This window comes from Gnatocerus cornutus, chromosome 5, assembly GCF_029298725.1.
Source record: "Gnatocerus cornutus isolate USDA-ARS CGAHR chromosome 5, icGnaCorn1.1, whole genome shotgun sequence".
NCBI lineage: Eukaryota > Metazoa > Arthropoda > Insecta > Coleoptera > Tenebrionidae > Gnatocerus > Gnatocerus cornutus.
The window spans coordinates 17,931,966-17,958,335 of NC_142237.1; the positions used below are offsets into that span (position 1 = coordinate 17,931,966).

Here is a 26,370-nt window from a genome sequence, read left to right on the forward strand (position 1 = left end):
GATTCCCTTCTCTAACTTTTTAACTTTTAAAACTTAAAATTTTTAGAATTCATGAAATATGATAGATGACGTGTACTCAATTTTTTTCTTTAGATACCACTTAAAGTTTATAACGATTTATGGATTTTCTAGCACCTCTGATTCAGAATTTTTATAACCTATAAACCTAAGCTTTAATTATTTCCCCTGAAACAAAATCCAATAAAACAGCGCAATATCTCCCTTCCTCTTGCATCTCCGTTCACAAAGGTCAGCTCTTTCAGCAATAATTGGGCACCAGAGTGTGCCAACCACTTTTACAAGTACATCGGAGAAAAGATTCTACCCTTGTGACCTGTTACAAAACCGTACCTACACAAGATTCGCGTAGAGTCTTCTTCGTTTTCTCCTACATTCTAGTGTCCGATGAAAAAAAGACGAGACGACTCCTGGTGTAGTGGTCGTTTTCAACGTAATCGAGAGACATTAATGTTTTTGGTTGCGATAACGTTTAAATGTGTACTGTTAAGAGTAATTTGTAACAAAAATGTTGCTCGTGTAAGTCAGATGGGTAACTTTAAGACATTCTTTTAGTTGAGTTTGGATATAATTATGAAAAGTGGTGGAAATCTATGTCGTTGCGTGTGAATGTCCACTTTGTCGTCCGCCAAGTTTAGCCCACTTGGTGGAGTCATGTACAGGTCTAACTTACATAACTCACAATCTCTACATTTTAATATTTTATTAGGAGTTTTTGAGTTGGGTACGTTCTCGTGTCTCTCTGTAATTGTTTGCACGCTACAAAACGTTGATGGGACAGATAATTTTTGCTTTAAAATTCCGACGCTATTCATTCCAAGTTACAATCAAGTTAGGAACTAGTTTGCATATTCAGAATGATCCAAATTGAATCTTCTCCGTCTTGACTCGTCTGCTACATTGATCTTGTACTGTAATTGTTTGAAACTTGATAAATACGCCACTGTCTCGACACGAAGTAACTGATTCGTTTAAAATATAGTAAAAATATGGGAGCTTGACGCTTGTTAAGGTAAAAGTAGCTTCCAGAGTTGACAAGGGGCGGGACAGATCAGGACTCCCCTTTTATTCCCCCAGATCTCAAGAACACCGCGGAGACAGATCGCCGTTCACTATTCTCAAATTGTATTACCACAACTCCGGATGTACGTGAGCCTATTGTCAAATAAATAAATAAAATTTGTATAATGTTACATTTTAAAATACACTTTGCATAATGCACTCTTCGCCCGTCTAACGTTTTACAGAGAATGTGATCTGCTTTACAAACGGTTTTAATGGCACCGAAACGCTACTTTTTAGGACTTTGTTATGACAATGACATTGGAAGTGCAAAAATTTACTTATAGAAACTGGGAAAAGGTTGCCACCGGTTTAATTCGTTTTATTTTTCTTCAATTATTACAAGAAATTAGAAGCGATTGAGGTTTTGGGTTGTCGCCGGAAAGCTCCGGAATATTTAATATTTAGATGCGGTAAGCAATTTCTCGCATATTTGCGCAGCAAATTTAAGTGATAAGTGATTATTTTACGCAGAATTTCACGTAGAATTCAAAACATAGGGTAAAATCGGGTGAGATGGCCAAGCGGGAGAGAAGTATTCATGTGTTAAGAGTCATTCGACCTATATCATGATTAATTTAAGTTACACAAAAAATAAATAAATAAATTTATTGTAAATTATTGTTGTAAATTACTATTGTTTTAAAATACTACTTGGTGTTGTACTTTGTTAAACACCCGACATTTTGTGACATAACCGTACGCTGTCAGGTACGTCTTAGTTTAGACCGAAACAAAGAACAATTTGATTGGTTTTATAATTTTGTATACAATTTATTTTTTGAATTAAATATTCAGTTTGAAGTACATTTGTGCCGCCACTGATCATGTCAAATGTGACAGTTGTTTGGCACTCTCGTTTTTGTCAAAACCAAACTACTATGTTTTCGGTCAGATTTTTAATTATTTTTCGAGTCCTGATTGGTCAACTCTACAACCTTATAACTTTTACAAGAAAAGGAAAAAAAAGAAAATTTTCACTCAGATCTCTTTCTGTAAGCTAGCTAATGCTAGTTTTTCCCGAACGTCAACAAATAACTGAATTATGACCAATTAAAATTTCGAGTTGTCGCTAGAGCTAAAAATTTTAATGGTTTGGAAATATCGGTGCTCTAGATTTTGAACAGACAGAGAGATGCTGTTTTGCCATGGTTTTTCTCGCATTTTATTTGCTAAGAATTTGCTGTCACATTTTTCGAAATTTTAAAATTTATTTTTTTTGAAAAAAAAAAGTGTTAACAAAACTATGTAAATCTACTTCGATTGATATCTCGGTCATTTGTAGAGCAAACTTCAGTTATATGGTACTCAAAACATGTTGTGTACGTAAGCAAATAACTAATTTAAAAGCGATATTAAATTTCGTTGTCCGAACAAAGTTTCTTTAAAATCACCCCTAAATTGAGAAAATTTAAATTCGCCAATTACTCATTTTGCGCTGATTTTCATGCTAAATCAAAAACTGTGCTTAAAATCTTTCGACGTCAAAAATAACTGAGTTAGAAGCAGTTAAAATTCAGATAGTTAATAGCAAATTTAGAGGATTTTAAAAATAAATATACAGGGTAATGAAAAAATGGCTCCCATGCCAATCATGGTGCAGCTAATTCCTTCCTGAAAATTGAAAACCTGAACGAAATTTGTGTTTTTTTAAATAAGATAAAAGCTTTCATTTTAAACCATTAAACTCTATGTGGTTAAAATTTTTATAACAATTTCATTGTTAAAGATTAGATTTTTTACTGATTCTGTATAAAAAAAAGTGCTTTAAACCAAGTTTCTTAAACTTTTAAGTGCCTTTTCTTGGCTTTGAAGAAAAATTTTCAATGTTGCAACATTGTAAAGCTCATTAGTTGCTTAGTTACAGAAACTGCCGAATGTAAAATTGTATTTCAAAGTGTTAGGGAGTTTTTCCTTTGAAAAAAAAAACATGTTGCAAAAAGGAATAAGTTTAGATTATTTTTGCTTTGATTTTTTACGTAGTTCAACAGAAAAAGACAATGCTTACCCATGGGAGCTTTTTTCATCATTCTGTATACCTTAAAAATTCCAATCTTTTACACCAAAATGAATCCAAAAAACCGTAGATATTGAATAATTTTAGAAAAACTACAGACTTTAGAAAATATCAGAGAATTTTGTTGGTTTTCAGTCAAAACTTCAATTCTTTTGTCCAAATCCAGAGAGATCATTTCCAATAATCAAAGTTAGAATTTTCTTAGAACTTAATCCTACTTTTCATGAAAGTTTCTTTATAAAATTGCGGGCCAGCCTTTGCCACTTTTATTCACAGCCAGTTCGTTAAAACTTCCTTAAACACTCATCTTAACATCAGTTAAACCGCAAACTTTCAAAGACAGTTGTAAAGACAAAGTGAATTTGAGTAGAATAATGACAACAATTACACCTCACGTGACCTATAATTATCACTCAACGGTCGCAGCGTTATAGCCCTCTGGAGGCTCACTCGCCGGGTTAGGTAGCGAGGCCCCACAAGACTGGAAAACACGCAAACTACCGTGCAGAATCCTGTTCTCTTGAAGTAGACCTATTTGAAAATTGCGTTCGCACAAAAACAAAGTATTTTTGATTGGTTTTGGAAGTTACGCGGAATGACTGTTTAACATGGAAGTAAGAAGACAAGGAAAAATCGCTTGTTGGTTGCGGTTTCTTTTACCTGCGACGCCATCTAATGTTAATTGATCAATAAATTCGATCGTTAAATTTTATAGCCGGAACTAAAGAACTGTTCGTCAAGTTATCGTCCGCTTGTCGATAGTATAGTTTATTCAAGGCAAACGTTACGAGCTGTAAATGTTGCTTGCAATTCTAACATAATGATCATTTTAATGTTCGTTCTAAGCCATGGGATTTCTAAATAAATTATTTTTATGCGTTGCGATGTTAAGAATGTTTGCGATAAATTGACCTTAATCAGAAATTATTTATGAGCCATCGAAGAGACCGTCGCAGTTTTAGATTTCTGGAATTTTAACAATTTCGCACTCTAAATTTAGCCAACGTAATCCAGACTGTTTATCCAACCCGTTTGATTAAATGATTGGTAGATATCCAGTCAGCAATAATGTATCTAGTCATTAACCGGGACGAAATTCGGTTTTAGCCATTTAATTTACGAGTTGCAGTTGGCGATTCTGTCGAACTCGTTCGTCCGGTTGTAAAAGCCCTGGCAAATATTCAAACGTTTTGAAAACGTGCAATTTCACCAACGTAGAATGAGAGAGAGTCTAATTCGTCAGGATTTTCCAAATCATATCATCGAGGGCTCGCTTTGTGCACACACATCTCTCTAGAGAAATACAATCAGCGAGTCGGCGAACGGTCAATCTGCAGACTGGACGTACGTTATCTCCGTCAGAATTCACTGGACTGCCGAGCTTATCCCCCAACCAACGCAAATTACGACAACCACCCTTAAATGTTTCGGTCAAGCGCCAACAAAACAAATTCAATTCTGGAATTGCTCACTGCTAACGGGGATGACCCTGTTAAATCTGCTTGATATATTTTCGTTCACAGCGAGTTTCACATTTTACCACCGGAATTATCATTTACGCAAATATCACGCTCAAACTGACACCAATTTGCAATTAAAAATTAATCACGTTCGAAGTGTTAAACTAGTCTGTGGGTTTTATTTTATTATTTTTGAGTTGTGGTAAAATGGTGGATGCGCCGGGTAAATTACTTTAAGCTCAAAGCGGAATTATTTCAGTGTCAGTTCTATTTATAAAATGTAATTTTATTAGTTCCTTGTATCCGATAAATCGATCCGCTATCAGTAACTTATGATAAGATTAAATTCTGATTTTTTCGATTATCGCAAAAATGACAAGTTTAGGTCCCAGGATAATAAAAAGACGTTTTATATAATACAATATTTTATTTACTTTGTGACAGAATAGAATTGTGTGTTAAAACAGACACAAAGCTTATTTACAGAAATTTTCACATTTACATACAAAGTGCCTTAATATTATTCAAAATTTGATAATTTACAATATTTTATACACTTAACATTGACTAAAGCTATTGACAAAAAATAACAATAAAAAATATATACACTGGTAAAATAAAATAATATCGTGGAATACTTGTACTTAATCGGGTGTGTTTAGAAAAAGAAAAAATCTCTCTGGAGTCAGACGTGGTCAAAAACTGACTACGACCTTTGCGTGCTACGAATTGACTCAGTAATTGAACGTTTGTGTTATCGATCGACCAAGTCTGGCTCCGTTAATTATGGCACCTAAGTATATGCTTGACGCTGAGATCAATAAAGATGTTGCAATATGGTATAATCCTCCAATACACGGCTCTGAATAATAAAGATGTCTTTACGTGAACAGACAACTGCGAGACACCTGGCAATACTTTCAGCACATAAATAAATATTTCAGTGTAAGATTTCCAGCAGCACAGCTTTGAAAATAACAAATCTAGAATTGTTGAAGTAAAATCAGTCGTTTAAGAGAATGAAACTTGACAGTTTTGCGAGCTTGAAGCGGCTTCAGTGGTGGAAAGTGGGGGTGTCGACACGACGCTGAAACCGGAAACCAGCTTTCTAGTGTCGTGATCTTCCCTACCACAGCTTTGGGAGTATGGAGTTACATGACATGACAACGCCGCATTCTACATAATTTAATCAACAACTGTTAATCCCGCGCTATTGCGATTTGCCAAAAATATTTCCATCACAAATAAACAATACTAATGGACGTTAATTGCCAACCTGATAAATTATTCAAGACGTGTTTGAAAGAATGGAATATTTTTCAATTTGCTGCGGTGCTGTGGGCAAAATCTCGCTTTTCCCCGAGACTACGATTTCAATCCGTAGTTGGAGGCAACTCTGGTTAAAAATCAAGTTGCTCAATCAAGGAAGCCTGTTTTATATTCTTGCGGCGTAGATGCTCTGTTGTAAATAAAGATATGGTCTCTACGCGACTTTCTCGAGTGATATTGTACCTTCACTTTGCAACAACGTCAAACTCTTGCATTTATCATGAAACTTAACGCAATCTTAAAATGGAGCACCCGCCTTTGTCTCCAAGTTTGTCATAATCATCAATGGAAAATCATATTCAATTAGAACAGCTTCAAAAAAATTAACTTCAGGGGGACAACGAACAAAGAGACGTATGTCGAAGCTCCCTACGTTCGTTTTTCCCTCGGGTAATTTATAATTGTAATTGAGTTCTTTGAAATTGAACGGCACAGATTTTTTTTATCAAATCTAATTTTCAAGCTTTTTTGGGGGAAAATTATAGTTTTGGGAAATATTCTCGACGCGGAAACGATTTGTTATTCGTTTTTTTTCATTTTAAGAACTGTTATTTAATTATTGAAGGAGAAAATCTCGATAATTTTCGGAAATCGTGGAACGCAAAAATGTTTTAAAATTCTACGATCGGAGAATTTGAATGTCATCAAAATGGTGGATGCGCAGGATAATAATAATAATAATTGCTGTACAGTTTTTTTGTTGTAAATATTTTTTTAAACTTTTTTTGGTAGTCTTTAATTGTGAGAATTGTTAAATTCCTATTGAAGTCGACTCAGAAAAGCAAAAAACTGCGTCAAGTTTCACTTATTGCACCGTGCTGAAAGTACCATCATTCCTGATATGTTTCCATCATTAACTGTAAATTGCACTATCAAATAACAAATTGCACATTAAATATTTAAGGGCTTTAGATAACACCTAGTACAATGATTTAAGTTAAGGAATCTGCTCCCAACCTGTTGAAGATCAAATCTCTGTCAGAGCAGCTCCGAACAAAGCTAGTCCTAGAACCAATACAAAACTTGTCCAAAACTAGTTAGCACCATATCTCATATGATGTCTAAAAATCACAGATGAAACGTCTAGAGTGGATTTGGTAAGTCTTTGGTTTACTTTACGACGTCCAACAAACATTAGAAAACACTGAACGTATCGGAGGCAACTGTAAATTCGAGGAACTTGCCTCAGCACTAATCATATGATTATTACTCATTTGCGAAGTGTTTTGGTCCATGGTTAAGGAATGCGGCCTGAAAGAAGGCAACATTTTGTTACCTTCCTCGTCTTTGGAATAACTGGTTACCGGAAGCGTGTTCGTACTTCCGGTGGTCTGACACTATGTAACTATCGGTCGCAGTTCTGTATGTTGAGTCTCCTTGTGTCTCCTGAGGTCAACTTTCCTCTGGAACGCTCTTCCGCACAGATCACAGGCGAAAGGCTTAAAACCTGTGTGTTTCCTCGAATGCGTGATCAAGTTGGAAGACTGACTAAAGGCCTTCCCGCAAACGGTGCACTTGTGCGGCTTTTCACCTGAAACAAAAAATAATGATCAAATCTTTAAGTTCGATGGAGCGTTCTTCATCAATCAACGCGAGAGTCTTTATGGTTTCGGCGACTTTATCTTTTTGCTATTCATCGAATGGCCCCGACTCCCTTATGATTCGCGAATCAGTTCGGTTCTCTTTATCTTTCATGCGATAACAGCCGTTTTTTATCTTGCTTCAGAGTATGGGGCACGGTTCCTATAGCAACCTTGGGGCGCAGGCGGGGCCTCTCCTCAACTGACGGAACGAATCACGGCCGCCGCAAACTGATAGTAATCGATAACATGTAAGTTATAAAACTTCTTTAAGATGAAGAGGTTTGAGATGCCTCATAAAACAATATATTCGCATAAACGGGGTTGCTGCAAATCGGAACCGAAATTAAATATAATAAGAGCGAAAGATATTTGCATAAAAATTAGTTTGATTAACATATCGGATTCTGCGATTTTGTTTCAGTCTAATTAATTGGAAAATTATAATATTGGGATTTCCTGTATGAAGGGTACATAAGAGAGTGCAATTTTCGTTGACATTGACGTTACATTGATGCATCCTGTGGTTAACTCTATAAACTATTATTGTATTTACTTGTGTTCGTAATCGCTGTAAAGACTGGCAGAATGTTAAAAATTATGTGCTTTAAATTTTTGCGGCAGGTTGGCAATCAGTCAGATCGAGCGCGGTGGTGAATAATTGAGAAATATGGGAAGATTTGGTCCTCCCATTGCCATAAACACTCACCGATAAATCTCGAAGACAAGAGGCGTAGGAGGCGCAAAATCAAACATAGATCGCGCTGGTTCGGTGGCTGGGCCTCGCAATCATTTCTTAAAAACGACTTATATGAGCTATAGACTTTAATAATTGAACATTATGGGTTTCGGGAAAGCTTTCAGAAAGATTGAGCGAGCGGTTCCCGTAGATAATGGTCTGTATTAACTCCTGCGATATGCGCTCTTGTGCGCCTTCTTCATCCTGCGAGCTCAGGTTGCAGGATATAAAACAGATGACTGCGGAACCATCGCCGTAATGGCGGCAGATTTCGCGCCGTGGTTATGTTTTAATAGAATTTACGATTATTACCGTAAGAGGGTTGAACGCATAGAGGGCGGCAGATTTTAGCTCGGTTTAAGTGGATATTGCGATGCACTCTCCGAAATGATTTTCTTGTCTCGGGCTCTAAAGCGAAATTGAGCAAGGCGCCCCGGTTACGACCGTCCTTTATTTATTGAGAGCATTTTAAAATAACGTCAACGTCAAAAAGAGTGAAAGCAATAAGCGCACACTTAACATTCAGCGTAAGTAAATCAGGGGTTTCATATGTTTGCTGCCAAATATCACAGGACACATTCCTGAAGTTGGCGAGGATTGCGGGTCGCGGACAGAACACTCAGGAATGTCCACGATTCTCCAGGATATTGCTCTCGCCGCCATTTATTGTGTCCGACGAAACGTCGAAGATCACGGAAATCATCGCACAAGTGCCAATGACGAATCAAAAAAGAACAACAAATCCATCACTGCTTGCCGTGAATGCAGCAGCACTGCTAAAGCCTTGTACAAACTTTAATCCCGTCGGGTTAGTAAAGAAAATATTTAGCCAGGGGCCAATCTAAATTTGGTGGCTGAAGTGGCGTGCCTGATTGGCCGTATCGAGAGCATCTCTGTCAAGTGTTATCCTTGCAGGATTGCTTCGAACAGGAATTGTGGATTTTTCATCAGACTTCACGTTTACCCGCTTTCTCTACATCGACTCGATTATTGCAATTAAATAAAACGATACCACAGGTGAAATATCTCACATTTTTTCAACGCAAATTCACTTAAAATTCAAATTTCGCGCCTTAGAACACTTTTCATTTAATTGCATTTGAAGAGATACCAAAAAGGAATAGCTAAAAAAGATAAATCTTACGGAATTTATATTTATATTTGAACTGAAATTTAAATTCAAAAATTTATAGAAATAAAAATTCTTATTTTTTTTTAGATTTCTAGCTTTAAAATTAAAATGGAAGTGCTGTTCAAACATGTAGGATTATAATTTTAAGCTTATGTTGATTTAAATTGTTAGATTTCTGGTCATTCGTTATTTAAAATTTTGAAAAAGAGCGAAAATTTCAAACTCTATAAGTATAAAAAAATTGTTGAATCTAAATAAAAAATTGCCCTAGGTAAAATTTTAAGTACGTTTTGCTAATTTTTTCATTGATTCAAAAAAAATAATACGCACATTAGTTAGTGTTATCAAACCACTAAAATGCAGCTTCTGCTGGCTTACTCTAAATTAATAACAAAAGTAGCGGCAGCTGTCAGTGTGGCTAATTACTTGTTGGCGGTGTAAACGAAACTCGCTTGATCAAGCAGTGCATACAATTTAATTAATTTATGTTGGTATTTTTATTGAACGATGATAAGAAATCGTCACAAACCTCCTGAAACGCGATTATTTCTTCCACATCTTCCGTGTCCAGCAAACCCGTCGTAAACTTCCCCGTAACATAATTTTTAACGATCTCTTTGAATTATTAAAAATCCAAATCTCGTATAAACCGTAATCTGTGCGCTCCCGAAGAATATATGCCATACAGGACGCTAAAATCAGCGAACCTGAGACGTTTCCCGCAGGACAAATAAAATTTATGGCTGATTTGACATTTCTTGCTGGACGTTGGACGAAAAATCACTTCGGCACGTAGTTTTATACACAATATATGTTCGTCCTTTTCGCTTTCATAAAACAGGTCGAGAAAGAGATGATATAATTTTATTTGGGATAGGCGGCAACATCAGTAATCTGCTCGGGTTCTAGGTGCGAAACATTGAAATGCCCGGATAAATAAGGGCCCTCGAGGGCCGACTCCTTGAGGAGGATATTCTTTTGATTTATGGGGAATCTCGGAGCCCCATCTCGCTTTATGACGCACTACAAATAAAATGGGCTTCGATTGGACGCTTAATTGCGGGCGAGAAGCGCAGGAATTAAAGTTTAATTTTGCTATTCTCAACGCCCATTTTCTCTTCTCACGAACCTGACATTTGAAATGCGCGGCGATATTACTGGGCACATGTGACGGCGTCGAGGCGGCGTCCACATCCCCGAGGAATTTCTGACAATTAGACTGTTTGTTTAGGGACCACTCTAAAATATTTCATGAAGGACAGGACGTGAGAAAACACAGTGGTGGCGATTAATAAATAAAAATCCTTGTGGCAATGTTGGCAACGAAAGTGTTAATTTTAGCGGGAGAATTGCATTGTTATTACAATGGTTGGCTAACCTGTTCAAAATAAACATCACAAAATTCAAGTGCGCACTCTTGTTTCACATCAACAAGTGCACATCTGGCGGAGGGGACAAGAACAAAACACTACATGACCCCAGACTGGCGCAGTTGGAGCTGCTCTTTTGGATAATTGTAAAGTTACACAACAAAGGAAGTGGAAAAATATTGTAGAAAGCCCAAATTTAAAAAAACTACTTGCAGACGAATTAAATTGCTGGTAATACGATGATGGTTTTGTGAATGTTGGTGGTTATACTTCGTTGAGCAAGCACGCAGGGGGCCCATCCAGCCCATTAGAGGCACGCTCCGCAGACAAAAGGACATCATAGAGTGGTGGTAGCCCCAGGATCTGTCTGGTGTCGAGTTACCGATACTATCACCCCTTAACATTAGCTGGCAGGATTAGGAAAGCCAATAATGATAATTATATTAGTATTGAATTGTAATCTGCGAGGATGATTCTCACGCTTCCAAGAGTGGCTTTTTAATAAAAGCCTTCGATTTTCTCGGTATTTAGTATGACGAAGACACCTCAGTGCGCAACCTCGCTCCGCACAATTAAATCGTTTAAAGCCATTATCCTAAAGTGTAATAAAGAACGTGGCGAATTGCGACGATAAATCAAAAGCCATCATTAAGAGACTCCTCGCCGGATTTCAGAGTCAAATTGGAATTCCGAGCTGAGCTTCAATATCGCTGTTAATAATGCGCCTGCACGCGCACCAGACAGACCACTCTTCGTCAATAAATTCAGATTAGATTTTCTCTTCGATTATCACCTTTATGTCGGATCTGGGATGAATAAAATGTTCATGAATTCCTAAGGGCTTTGTGGGAGGTTTTAATTTCGACAGAGGTCTCGCTTTTGAGGGATTAATATCACTTATCAACGTACGTTTTTGAATATCATCTTCTCTTTTTTTCTAAACTTTTCGATAAAGATCTCACTGTTATAAACCCCATGCGTCACTTTCATGATTCGCCATTTGATAAGAGGGAAACAATCATGAGGATCGAGTGGCATAACCGTACATGGGGGCGCTAATAAAATTAAGGCAACAAATGGCCCTGTACGCCAGCATCACGCCACATGCTACCAACGTCTTCGTCACACGTATTACCAACTTACACGTCATATTTTCAACATAACGCGACGCACCACCGATAAAAAATTTAGTCAAATCACATGTCGAAAAAGTTTTATCATTGTCCGAGACAATAAATGCAAGTTCGAGCGGGATTTTCGTGCCGGAGAGTTGGCAGACATGTCGGAATCCTTTTTTACGGATGTTACTGTTCCTAGGCGGCTATAAACACCGTCTGGTCGGCTTCCTTCGCTTTCCTTCCAATTTGTTTTAGCACCAGCTTTGCTTTCCTTCAAGACTTACGACTCTAAAGTGTCTGATAGTTAACAGAAGTCGTTCATTATTTACGGACATATGTACACAGAGGGTGGGAAAACACAGCGGCTTTTTTGCATGATTGCGTAAAAAAATTCGATAATTTTGTTCCACAGGGTCTTGAAGCCGTCCGCCTCCACGTTAATTGCCCCGGCATCATTTCGCCCCCACGTAGCCCCCATCAAAATAATAAATAAGTCGGACGTCCCGCGTCAAATAATAATATCCGACCGTTGAGCATTCTTTTCTTGTTACCAAATCAATTAACGTCCGCGTCGTGTTTCTTATAATTAGACTTTTTTCGCAATTAAGAAAAACCCCATTTTTAAAATTGCCAGACGAGCTCCGAGAGCTGGCATTTCTCGAAGGGTAATTTTGATTGTGTCCCGAAAACAGCTTTTTCCTAACACAAAGAGGGAGAGAAGATTCTGTTTTTTTAATTGCGAAAGCCCTGCATGCGAAGTGTCACTTTTTTTCCCCGACCAATTACGAGACGTCCGCCCCCGAAACACCCCTCGCTCGCACTTTCATTTGTATCTGCGTCTCGACGGATTTTTATATCACTAATTACTTTCCTGGCACGTACAAGAGTTTAAGTGGAAGACCGTTTCGGCTCGATTCGATTCTTGTTATTATTCCGGAGATCGGAGGATTGTATCGGAAATCTGTAAGAACCTGAACAGGGAGCGAATTTATTAATTACGGGCCTGCGAACATTGTACACTTGCGCTAACATATTTATTCCGTCAAAAAGAAAAAAAGTGGGAACAACAAAGGTACCTATATTGGGCGCTGAGGGACAAACTATTTTTTTCCAAGAATGTTAAATTTGCCGTTCTTTCTCCTTCTCGGCGCGGAATTAATCCCCGATTGACACTTATTAATAGCTCTTTAATATCAATATTGTCGGTAACTAATTTGGCGCGTCGGCAATATTGTATTCACCCTCGACTAACCCTTTCTAGCTGCAACGTCTTAGCACTAAGCGCGTTATTAATTGCCGTCGTGGCTTACCAGTGAATTATTTACTAATTAGACAAGGCGTAGGGTTATAACTTCAGACTGTTAACAACCTTGCGGCATAGATACAAGCGCCCCCGCACTATCGCTTGTATCACTATACAAGTCGTCTTTATTATCATAAATTACTATCACTAACTCGCTGAATAGTTGGCGGAACTGTTAAATTGGTTTATGGTTGTAACTTACCGGTGTGGATATAAGTGTGCTTCTTCATATCGGATTTTTGGTGGAATCTCTTGCCGCAGTATTGGCAAGGGTATGGTCTTGTATCCGAATGTATCAATAAGTGAGTCGATAAGGTCGAGGACCTCTTGAAAGATTTTCCGCATTGTTTGCATTCGAAGACTTTTTCCACGTTGTGAACAGCCCTGTAAAAAACGCGTGTTTAGTTTCTCCAATTAATTCTGGTGGTTTTTGTTACCTGTGTTGGCTGAGGCTGATTTCATGTCCAAACGTCTTATTGCACAGCTCGCACGCAAAAGGCCTCTTCCCATTGTGCGATCTTCTCGCATGGACTTCAAGTCCATGCGGCGTGGAAAACATTTTCTCGCACTTGATGCACGAATAAACGTCCCCAAGAGGCATCATTCCCGGTCTCATCAACAAATGGTGATGATGCGGATGAACCCCTGGATTGTTCATAAGATGTCTTAACCTGAATAATTCTTCTGATGTTGGAGGTGGAGGATATTGTCCAGGTTGCGACTGTCCATTGGCCATGGCTGCAGCCACTGCACTAAAGTACAACGACGTTGGTGTGGGTAAAAATCCTCGTTCTTCGCTTTCTTTCTGCGGGTATAGACTAGAAGGAAAAAATCCCGGATGTACGAAATTCCGTGGTAAAAAACTGGGATTGTATTCAGGATTTGATTTCAGTTGGGCATCTTTCAGTAAGTCCACGAAGGGTGGGTAGAGATATGACCTCGTGACTGATATGGTTTCTTGGTAACACGGCGCTCCATCGACTTTCTTCGGATTATCTGGTCTTAATAACGCACTCACAGAAAAAGCTTCGGATTTTTTGGGAGCGTCGCTTTTTTGCAACTCTGTTACTGATGAAGGCCTTGGAGAGGGTGTGTTGGTTCGGGAATGCGGGGGAGAATCTACTTCTAATTCTGGTGACGTACTGGGAGATGGTCTTGGACTGTTATCCCATCGATTATCACCATTCAGTTTCATTTCGTCACCACTTCCGTCTTCTTTTTTAAAGTATTTGTTGTTGTTGTTTGTGTGTTCTTCTTCATCTTCGGACTTTGTTACAAGTCGGTTAATGCCGAAGTTGATGGGTTCTGCAAGAGAGAAATGGTGGGTAATATTAATTTTGAATGGAAATGTGACAAATGTTTACTGTTAACGCGGAGGACTGGGGTGAAAACACAGGGGTGAACAGGTCGTTCATCATTATGTCTCTGCGATTTGTACATCTCACCGTGAATGAACTTGTCGCGAATGTGCAGTCCCTGAGGTTTGGTCGCCAGGGACCAGAGGAAGAGCGGTTTCAGAAAATTTTGTTTTCCTGTCGCGGACAATTTAAACTTAAGTCAGTTGCTCGCCAGAAGGTGCCATGCATAAAAAATATTAAAAAAAAATGTGCTCGAATTTAGCACATTGGGTCTTAGTGCCTCCCGCTGATAGATTTTAAGCCTTTGATGGCACCCTTTGCCATAATCCTAAAATTACACCCTCGTCGTTGAATGGCACATTATGGTAATTTTAAGGTTATCGCTTATGGCATTGTCCCATCGTGGCGACATGAAAATGCAAAGCTTTTAATTTCACATGTAACAATCAATAGTTTTATTTACAAAGTGACAAAATATTTATTTGTTTTTGGAAAAACGTCACTGCCTGTTTGCTCTGGTTATTTGTTTTCGACACAGTGGGAATTTTTGATTAGTCAATTTGACACGAACGAATATAATAACATCACGAAACCGTGGCTGCACAACAAACAAAGTATACAACAATAATATATAGAATATTTGATTTGTTGGCTTTCCAACTCACAGTTTTTATTCTGTTTGTCTTACTCTATGATTCACGAGGTTTTATTTACTTTAACATTGTCGCTGAAAGATTTAAAGACAATCGGAATATGAGCTTGTAACGCAACGTTTTATCGGGGATTGTTTTTACAATTTGCGGAATCGAATAATTGAATGAAAGCAATCATGAAAAATCTGAAAATAGCAGGTGTTCCATCAGCGATTAATCAAATGTTATTGTTGCGGGAAAGAGCGAAAAGAGCAAATGTGTTTAAAAAGCAAGTGATAAAATAGTGCCAATATAGAGAAGTTACAGTAACAGCTGTCACAGCGAGGTCATGAATTATTCAGAACCACCCTTGTACATATTACACCCCCATTCTTTATGTTGTACGCGTATCGTGTTGGAATAAATGAACAGAGCACTGTTTACTGAACAAGGGGGTAGTTACCCCTTAAGAATTACCCCTGTTAAACTATTCGGTCATAACCTAATGATTCGTGAACCCATCAAAAGAATACATTACGTCCCGCTTTCGTTACGTTCACTCCTACGCCAAATTATCCAAATGAATTACTATTAATGTCTTTATTTAAACTTTAATTTCTTCTTCCAATTAAGTCAATACCATCAATCAAGAGGAATAATTGAAATACAAATAAAGGCGCACCCGTCGACCATTAATCATGAAAAGTCCCACCACAACTAATTACTGTTATACAAAGAAGTAGAAAGAATACTTCTTCAGGTGACAGGTCAATGTATATGCAAAGAAGATGTTGCCTATTCATCACAGTTTAATAAATGGGTCTCTATACGAAACAGGGCATGAGAGTGAGATTCAAGGGGCAAACCGACATTGTACCATTAATTGAGAGGGCAGGATTGCCGACTTGTCCCATGGGGTTGGACCAATTTACACTTTGCAAAACACGATACGGTTCATTGCGCGTTTGGTTACGCCACGGATCACAGTTTTGTATTTGCAGATCAAAATTATTTAACTGGAAAATTATCTACTTTTCCCCGTACATCTTTGATGTCGCAACGTAAAGTGCATCAAAATTTCAAAACGTGCGTTGTGATCGAATCAATATTCAAACAATCCCGTGTTAGATTAAATGTGATTTACAATCCGTGAAGTAATTCATCATACTGACATCGATATCTGAAATCCCTGCATTATCGTTCCTTTCATCGAGCCGCTATCTCCAGCAACGTCTGGATGGATAATCCTTGCGCACATACCGCTGTCCTATAAGTTCAACAGTTCTGTGTACATTTTCCAGCTGTTTAGTAGTATCAGACGAATTAAATCCATTTCAAAAAAATATAATAAAGGCACTATTCGAGGTTTTCTAAATCCCTGTTTCCTTCAAGTAGTTTTATCGATAACTGTTTTGTAATAGAGACTAAATCCCGCGATACCGGAACAAGGGTACATTCATTACTTTGAAACGTCAAAAGTAATTGAATTTGAGGTAGTCTTGTGAGGACGTTCTGTTTATTCTAAATAAATCTAATATAAATATGGTAGGTATATTTTTTTATCAATTTAGAATAAGCGCAACTGATATCATATCTGGGATGAAAATGTAAACGTTGGAGGGTTATTATTTTGGCTCTGATTCATAGAAGTAGTAACTTTATCATTTGGGCAAAATAAAAGCTTGTTTCTATATTGATTTTAACTTCAAAAACTGGTAAAAATTCCACACTAGTAATCAATTTATGGCTCTAAGATTTTCAGATAAAACCCAAGTGACGCAAGAACTTTACACCCGTCCCATAAAAACAATCTCATCTTCAATAAAACAGTTTCAAATTGTAAATTATCACAGATTAAAAAACAAATTTTGTTGCGAAAGGCATTAGAAGATTATCCGGTATCTTTATAGATAAAGATTTCTGGTGAGAGTCAAATCGCTTATTACTCTGAGGAGTTTTAGATTTTTGTCATCGACGTTAATCCAACACCGGTAACTTCAAAGTTGGCTTCTATTTACTTCCATACTGAGATTACCTAGATAAAACAATCGATAATATTGATTTATTGGGGAACAAATCCCTTCCAATGACGCAATGAAAACCATTTAAATTTTATATTGAGGTTTAATATGTGGAGTAAAGCATTTTATGCTCTGTCATAAACGCTCATATTGACAGACTATCATCGAAAAACTGCGAATTAAAACCGCTATAAATTTCCGTTATCGATATTAGTTTATCGAATCCGTCGCCGTGAATTTAGTCAATATTGGAATTTCATTTAGTATATTTATTGAGTTTGCGGCCATATCAGGTGTTCGAAACGCTTAGTCAGAAGACTTTGCTACGTCTAATTAGTGAATATTCCAATTTTGCTCTTCGACTTTCCAAAGTAGAATCTTCATTCGCTCTTCCATTAAAACAAATCATCTTAAAATTAATGAACAAGGGCGCACCATATAGATTCGGAAATGACGTAATGACCAACTTGTGAGGTCTATTTAGGTCCACGAGCCGCCACTTGAACGTCGGATATTACAATTAGCCACCACTTAATCCTTTGTCGGCGCTAAAGATTTTTACCTTTCTTCTCTGGTTCCGCGTGGTTCTGTGAGATTGAGAGATACCGAGGTCCTCCAGGAATAAAAGGAGTGCCCCATAAGGTCCTGCAGTACGTGGCGAACCCCGTTGGTGATGGGTACTGTACCGGAGAACCATTTCGTTCCAAATTGACTGCAACAAGAAAAAAAGTTAAATGTGATTCATCCGTAACCACAAAAACGTGGCGTTAATAGATTTGTTTTTGAGACGAAATCTCTTACACTGCACCGTTTGGAGGGTCATAATCTTGCACTGGCGCCGTGTCTATTCCATTAAGAATCAAGCCAAATACAAGTGAACCCAATTACGCATTAATTTGTCATTTCCGATCTTGGTTAGAGGTTTTTACTTCCCACACACTAGAGATTTGTTTGATGCGAACTAAGGTGCGGAATTGCGCCGCCATGAAACCACGAAAACTCCTGATTTTCAGTACAATTGTCTGGGACATCATTTATTCAAAAACCATACAAATAAAGCTCTCTGCAAAGCTCCTACTGCTTCCTAATCGGATTAACTACAATGCTCTTATGGCGATTTTCTTAAAAGCTCCTGGAAGTCATTATTTTTACGAAAGAGTTTTCCACTTCCGACATAAAAATAGCAGGAAGTTCGGTGAGAACAAATTTGAAATCTTTCCAATAAGTTTTCTCATGATTTCGAACTTGATTTAGCCCCGAGACAGTCTCAACTGGCGTAATTATGATTTGGTGTCAGGTGATACGAAATGTCCCGAGAGATTTCAACCACTAAAGCTGCGTTCTCGATATTGGATTTATTACGGATGATTTCTGGGGGCCGAAAAGATTCAGGTTTGACCTTAAGCTGGATGTCGCAGTTAAATATTTATTGGATTTTGGGGGGGAAAAGGGCGGCATTAGTCACTGCCGTTTTTTTGATGTTTGCTCTTCAAATTCAAAAATTGTAGGAACTCAAAGTTTGACAGGTTCCAAGAAGTAAAAATTATTTGCACATTTGAAGCTAAACAAAATCTGATGCTTCGAGAAAAATGGGATTTGGGATTCCAAAATTTAAAGAATATTTGCAAGAAATCAACATTTTGTATAAGAAAGCGCCGAAGAAAAACGCAGAATTTGGTTCATTTGAAACTTTTGGACTTTAGACAAAAGATGTAAATAGAATAACAATTTCAAAGAAAAAGAATTTGATATAGGCACAACAACTTTTGCACATTTAGAGATTGTGAAAATTAAGCGAGTTAAAAAAAACTCAAATTATCCAAACCAAGCAGGTTAGAATTCTAAGATCCGGTTTACACATTAATTTATAGTATATTAAGTATCAAGAACGGAAAGGACACTTTACGTTCGTGATGCTTATAATATTTTTTACACGATAGACAAATTTCAATTATTTTTATAAAACTAATAATGTTACAAATAATTGACATTAATTGTTCTTTAATAATTCCTGAAAACTCAAAATTTCAGTATGCGAATGTATATAAATCCTCTTTTTTTAATAACTATTTTTAAATTTTTACTTACCGTTCTAGAACGGTAAGTAAATTTTGTACTTACCGTTTTGTTTATCTTGGTATATAACCAGTAAACTCAACTTACTGTTTCAAGAGCAAGCGCGGTAACTAAGCAAAATTGTTCAATCGTGCAAAAATTAAGATTAAGTTAATCTCGCAACTAATTTGACAATTGCTGACATTTGATTGTCGGAAAAACGATTACTTTAACATGATGTTAAGTATTTAATCAAAATTAAAGATTTAATTTAGCTTTTGTAAACTGGCTCTAAGAAAATCAAAATTTGTGAAAAACAATCCCAAGAATTTAAATTAGCTGCAAAACTAAAAAAAAATAGAAATTTTGAACTGGAAATTCAAGAGAGGATAATTGTCTAAGAAATCTATTAAATCAGGTTAAAAACTGAAGAAACTCGTATAGAACTGGCTAAAATATAACGGATCTGGTTTCCAAACAATTCAAAGCTGATGCTGAAGAATTTAAAGAACAAGAAAATATGAAAAAAAAAAATATTAAACAATTAGAAATTTGGAAACAATTGGAAATTCTGAAGACTTCAGTTATACAAAACATCAGCAGTTGGTGTTAAAAATTTATAAAATGTAGCAGGTCTGAAGCAATTTTAAACTTACCTAAAGATAGCACAGAATTGAAAGCCATTTAAAGGTAAAAAAATGTGTAATTCGATGGATCTAAAAATTGCCAATAACGAAATCTGTTGAATATTTTCAGCTTCGTTTATCACAAATTTCGTTATTTTTACAATGCCGGATTAAGAAAATTTAGCTGAGATAAGAGCTTTAATATTTGCTGTTATAAATTTTAAAACCATTAAAAAGCGAAGTTAATGAAAAAGATGGCAGAGAAAATTGTAAAACTATTTCTTTGTTTAATATTATATTAGGAAAATCATTGTATTATTATTATCAGAGAGAGGTACGATTTTATTACTCTTTATTACACATTAGTGGCAATAAATATTCTAGAAAAAATCCTAGTGTAATAAAACAATAACCTTCGGATTATTTGGTAGTCTAGGATTAAGATTAAAAACAGAGCGAAACAAAAGGGATTTATTGTAAGAATTAGAGAAATTATGAGTTTCAATGAAATTCCACATTTGGTAAAATTAATTATACAAATCTTTATCGATAATCGATTAATTAATTATTAATCTATAATTATACCTCAAGATCTTGGAACCCTTTTGGAGAACCCAAACGAGTTTATTACATATCTCTCGTCAGTGTATAGAGATCGGATAGACAGAAACAGGGGAAAACTAATTATTTTTTCGTCAATTTCAATTAACGCCAACAAAATGCAATCTAGCGCTTCACTTCAAAGAGAATTCGATATAGAAATCAAATTATTTCAGCACTCAACTCTCGGACTGATCTGTTTTATCTCTTCATTTATCACTTTTTATAATCGGTGCACGCTTTCCACTCTCGTAATTATTATTTTTTAAATCAATCAGAATTATTAAATCAAAACCATACGAGGGAAATTTGGGAGGCGGCAAAAACACCACACTCTACTAACTTTATAACGACAATAAAATATGATACAAAGTTAAGTGATGACGCACTTAAACAAAAATAAAAATTAAATCTTTTTTAAGTTTTTGTAAGATGGGGAGTATAGAATTACGTTGTAATGTTCATCCGGGAACAATGACTTGGGAAACATGTGTGAGCGTCTTAAGTTTCTACAAATCCTGGAGTTTTTATGTCATTTATTGTAATTTATACAGCGCATATGTTCATTCGTTGACCCTTTTAAAAAAGTTCTTCTTGGGCTTACACGACATGTGGGTAACACTCAGATTTATTTTTATTTTACTTTGCTGTGAAAGCGTTCATGTTCAAACCTGATTGGTTTAGTTTATCACAGGGGACAGAAAATCTGCATTAAAGATAAAATTAAAGGCCAAAGTAATCAAGATTAGAACACGAGCAAATAGGAAATATGGCATAATTTCCCCACCAACATGTTATTTTCACAGCAAACAAGACAGCCATGATGCTCATCCAATTGCTTGCCGCAAAATTGTTTTAAAGCCCATGGTAAATAAAATCCTCTCAGCGGACGATGACGTTGCAAGGAAACAATCATTTCTGTCTCTGCTTGTGATAAGTTTAATTGTCCGAAATACGGCTGACGAAATAAATCCTTTGACGGCACAATTTCTTAATGAGTGCTCAGTTCTTTTTCCGACAATTCCATTTGTCTCAATTTCCTAATTGTTTACATGTTTTCAAGAGATCCAGCCACTTTCTAAAATACACTAGATAAACGTGGATTTAGATAGAAACTTTATTTTTTATCTGATTCCAACATAAATAAAGTTAGGCAAAGAGATTTTGTTTAGTTATCTGTACAAAAATGACCAAACGCATCATTGTAAAAATATGAATTTTAATCACATGATGTAAACTTTGGATTCAAACAACAATATTAGGGCGTTTGATGAGGTTTATCGCTTTAAAATTAAGAAAGTGGGATTTTTTTAGAGTACTTTTAGAGTACTAAGGTTAAAACTTTTTGTTTTCGGGATTATATAAAAAAATACAAAGCTAGCAGAATCTTAAACAATTATAAGATTACTTAGAAGGTGTACAACAGATTTAATCAAATTCTTTGAAAATGGTTCGGTGATTTATGTGGATAAAAAAAAAAAGAAAGCGAGACCTACTGGACCTTTATAATATTTTTTCACGTTGGTGTCATTGCTATTTGACGTTTTTGAACTGTCAACAACGATAATATGTCTTGATTTATGTGACAGAAAAAGTGATATCGTTTATGACGATTATTCTAAAACTTTTTTTGTTTTGTTTCATCTTTGTTGCCGGATTTTTGTGTTATTGCTATTTATTTTTTTATTGTTGATGTCATTGGCATTGGCATTTTAGAAATTTCAAATTGTAGAAATTAGATAAAGATGATTTTTTAATTGTTACAAATCTGAAATTTGGAGAAATTTTCTATTGCAGCTATAAATTCGTAATTTTTTTCCCAATTTAATATCAACTTATAAAATTTGCAGATTAGAATTTGAGCTTTGATGTTCAAAATACCACATTCTATCAAAAAACTGACGTCAAAGTTGGCTTTGAAAATTGAAACCTGTTGGAGCTGTCTGTTATGTGAAAGGATCTAATTGACACGTTAAGGTTAATCATTAATTGAAATGCAAATGTGTCGTTTTACACATGATCTGATGACAACTTACAGGACTACCAACCAATTTCTAATTTTCAGGCCTGCTTAAACGCTGATCAGATGACACCTTTTTTTAAAATTGTGATTTTGATCACAATCGTCCCACATAATTACAAATTAAAAAACTTAAAATTTATAATTCGATTATTGCATAAACAATTTTTAGGTTTTTTTTGAAAATTCAATCCGAAATGCTAAGATGTACAAAAGTAATACATGGCAGTGCTACCAATTATATTTAATTAAATGTTTCTAAAATTTTGTTATGGAAAAATTCTAACCGGATTTAATTTCGCAATTCTGGATTTCATACATTCTTGGTTTTATAACAGTCGTCCGTTTTAATCTTATTCAATTTTATATAGTATTTAATCATTGATTACTGTTTGATTACATTCTATTTTTGTCCTAATTTTTCAATGGCACAAATCATATCTACAAAAAGCTTTAATTTTATTACGACAGCAGTAAATAAATTTTAGTTGCTTGTTTTCTATGAGGTGCGTCTTAGATGAGACATCAAAATATGATAGCTGTCTGGATGATAATTTAGATAAAAGCAACAGTTTTTTTTCGAATAACTTATAAATAAAAATGTAATAATATTTCACGATTAACATTCTGGACATTATATTGAGTGTATTTATGGAAAATTGTACTCATATGACTAAAAAAGCTCTAGTGTTATTAGGGGATGTCGTTTTCCAAAGCCTACTCTGACGGCTAATTTTTTTTTGTTGCATTATAAGAAAAACGATACACATCCCAATAATTCCGATTAGCTAATCCTAGTAACTTACTATCTCTTCCTTTCGGCGTGACGACGGTAAAAGCGCTGTTTCCCGGCGGACTCGACGGGGCCGAATCTGAAACGTTTACTGGACTACTGGAATTTTCTCTCGTCCCACCGTTACTATAGTCCAACGGCATCGGATGATGCGCCCCTAACTCAAGTGCCATTTTACAAAAATTCAAAAATCACAAAAACACATGTCTAGTCATTCAAAAACCAACAAAATCATCACAACAACTCCATCAAAAAATCTCACGAAAAACCAATGCCACAACGACAACGATAACCGGAAAATACAATTTGTCAAATATGAAAAATGCCGACGATTTTTTATCAATGTGTATTTTGGAGCTTATCTGTGGCAACGCGTGTTGGCGAAGATTCAGTCGACAGTCAACTGTTTGATACTGGTGTATTTGAGTTGATAAGCTTGAGTTTAATCTTTGCACCGCCCTGTAGCGAGATTGTGAGCTTTATGGTGTTGGGCTTAGGGAAAGAGGCGGAGACGGAAAGCTCGCGCCACGCCTCGAAGACCAATTGAATCAATGAATGAAATACTGTGTAAGATTGTGATTTAAAATTTTTATTTTTCAAGTGGGTTTTTAAGGATGAAATCATTATCAAGAGTATTAGCATAAAAAATATCGAGCAATATTTCTGTTTAAATAAAAAAATTAAGATCAAATTTTTACTACTCGTCTCATTCCCAATCAACCGAAATCCTTGTGGCTACAAAAATTGATCACTGACTATTTTTTTATTTCTATCATTCGTTTAATCATTGATTAAACTTTAATTTCGGTGTTTCCTGTATTTCCGTCTCCGGATTTCTACGGTTGTGGAAATCGCCTGAAGCTGTCGACGCTCTCCGTCCGCGTTCTCGCAAAGTTGGCTCTTGAAGTTAATAGACAATTGATTATCCTTACAGCACTGTATTCCCTCTGTTATAGAATAGAGTAGTGGGGAATAATGTTCATTTATTGGTCGAGATTGAGAGCACGCCTTCTACGATATAACCCGCGTAAAGGTTTGAAGTCCTGTTCTTTGTTGTTGGTTACCAAGTCTGATGAAATAAATTAGCATTGATTGCTTCTGATAATTTCTTAGAAGGTAGTTTACGTGAAAATTTACTTGATTTTATTCTATTTGCTCCTTTATCAAAAAAGGATTACGATTTATCAGTGCATGATGGCGCGTTACATCATGTGATAAGTTTTATGGTTCCAGGAAAATAGAACCATTCATTTTTTTTCTAATATTTGATCACATTTTCGCAGATGAGGTTTTAGGGTTGTGAAAGGCGCTTCTGCCTAAAAAACCATAAATATCTGGCATAATGTTACGATAATCCCAGTGCGCGAATTAGTGACGTCGTGAATCAGCATCTAATCCTGTGGGAAACGACACCAGTTCCTTTGTCTATCTCACTTCCATGTCTAATTGTTGTCTTTAATCCCTATTATTGTCTCCGCAGAGGCAAAATAGCATCGAAACCGTCATCGCACAATGCTCAGTGAATGTATTTTTCGTCGTAAAGTGTCATAAACGTCACTTTTAACCGCGCTAAAATTCTTGCGTATAATGCGCCACGCAAAGTGGGAATTATTTTATGGAAGCACTTAACTAGCTCAACACCCGCGAATTTATTCGGAATGGAAATATGATTGTATTAAACGTCCTCCCTTCATTCTTTGATATAGTGATTAAGAAAGTATCCCTTCAATCTTGAGGCTCTTTCAAAATCATTTTTAATTAAGGACCTGAAAACTTTAAAGATTGGGAAGCTTCAGCAATTTAAAAGCTCCACAAAGAAGCTGAAAAATTACAAAGCGCGAGCTGTATTAAAAGGAAATCAAGAGGTGTTAGGGTCTTATTTGAACTGCAAGGGATTGAACGAAATCTTCTGAATTTTATTCTCTTACAATTTAACGAGTTGAGATATTTATTCCATTAGCACTTGCATTTTTCACTATACAATCAACCAGCAATTTCGCAGTTTCACACTTATCTTTACCACCCTCTCCGACTTCTTTATCACATGTTTCAGCAAGTTGTTCAATTTTCTTAAGTTTGGTGGTATCAACAGCACCATACGTTAATGACTTAAAGCCCTCGATAAGACCACTTCTGCTGAATTTGCCTTTCTGCATTAATTTCGTCGTATCAAAGACACATTCTATCATACAGAGACCTTCTCGAGTTTGTGGGAGTTTGTGGTCAGCAAGAGCTTGCAAATCTGCGTCAGACGCCCCAGTTTTGGTCTTGCAGGTCTTCAGGAGGTTTTTTGCTGCTTCTTTCATGGATTCTTTGTCGATGGGCAGGGCGGAGCCAAAGGCCAGAACGGCGACAAACACTGAAAAAAATTGGTGCTTTTTTTTTTAATTTTATTCTTGCAGTAAATTATGCGTATCTACTTGTTGACTGCAATTATCGCTGACATCTCTATGACAAAGATGTAAATTTTCACTTACCAGTAATCACGAAAGAATTCATGTTATGTTAACTTGTGCACGTAACGTGACAACAGTAAATTTTTAAAACTATGTCACTTTTTATACCAGTTCTAATCTTGCTCATCATCCATTACCCTTTCCGGAATAACAGTAATTTTATTTATTATTTTGTCCATACATTGTTATCGGTTAAAAAATCTCCTCAATTTTGTGAAAATCAAATTTTGTCATTGTTGTGTGTTAGTTTCCGCTTTATTACTTCTGCATGACAATATGTATCGTCGGTAATCATCAATTAGTTAATAAAAGCACCATCAGCAATAAAAATCGAAAACACCACTCACTTCGATACAAAACTGATAAACTGCAAATTGAGCTCGTGGATATTAACAGAATTAGAATGCATTTTCTAAATGAATTGCATAAAGAGTTGCTATAAACACATCGCGTGTCTATAGTTCACATGATACGGAAACGATAAGGGTCTTGATATTATGCGAGGTCAGATTAGGGGTGGAAATAAAATACAATGCATTGTCTGTTTACCCCGTTCGTTTATTTTGTGGCAATAATTCCGTTTTGTGTAATAGTGTCGTAATCAATGATGGATTTTGTGTACTCTCTCGCCTTTCATGCCGGAAACGTCTCATTAATTAAAAAATATAGTTATACTCATAA

The 26,370-nt window shown here is 36.2% G+C and overlaps 2 protein-coding genes across 2 annotated transcripts; both read right to left on the bottom strand.

Annotated features, from left to right (window-relative positions):
• Window positions 1-5,031: 5,031 nt before the first annotated feature.
• On the bottom strand, window positions 5,032-23,642 carry sens-2 (zinc finger transcription factor senseless-2). Its single transcript, XM_088035288.1, has 5 exons — window positions 23,247-23,642; window positions 17,702-17,851; window positions 13,566-14,433; window positions 13,331-13,512; window positions 5,032-7,417 (listed from the first exon to the last, which is right to left on the bottom strand). The coding sequence occupies exons 1-5, from the start codon at window positions 23,404-23,406 to the stop codon at window positions 7,224-7,226; spliced, it is 1,554 nt and encodes a 517-aa protein (XP_087891414.1). The 5' UTR covers window positions 23,407-23,642; the 3' UTR covers window positions 5,032-7,223.
• A 1,522-nt stretch (window positions 23,643-25,164) lies between these two features.
• On the bottom strand, window positions 25,165-25,791 carry LOC148175310 (general odorant-binding protein 19d-like). Its single transcript, XM_088036977.1, has 2 exons — window positions 25,711-25,791; window positions 25,165-25,592 (listed from the first exon to the last, which is right to left on the bottom strand). Exons 1-2 carry the CDS (start codon window positions 25,730-25,732, stop codon window positions 25,165-25,167), a joined length of 450 nt encoding a protein of 149 aa, XP_087893103.1. The 5' UTR covers window positions 25,733-25,791.
• Window positions 25,792-26,370: the final 579 nt, after the last annotated feature.

What these genes read in the sequence shown, in the direction of transcription:
- sens-2 (XM_088035288.1), bottom strand. Translation starts at nt 23,406, where the DNA reads ATGGCACTTGAGTTAGGGGCGCATCATCCGATGCCGTTGGACTATAGT. An exon ending in CACGCCGAAAGGAAGAGATA is followed by an intron (nt 17,852 to 23,246) that starts GTAAGTTACTAG and finishes TTCTTGTTGCAG; the next exon opens with TCAATTTGGAACGAAATGGT. An exon ending in GCACACTTATATCCACACCG is followed by an intron (nt 7,418 to 13,330) that starts GTAAGTTACAAC and finishes TTTTTGTTTCAG; the next exon opens with GTGAAAAGCCGCACAAGTGC.
- LOC148175310 (XM_088036977.1), bottom strand. Translation starts at nt 25,732, where the DNA reads ATGAATTCTTTCGTGATTACTG. An exon ending in GAATTCTTTCGTGATTACTG is followed by an intron (nt 25,593 to 25,710) that starts GTAAGTGAAAAT and finishes AATTTTTTTCAG; the next exon opens with TGTTTGTCGCCGTTCTGGCC.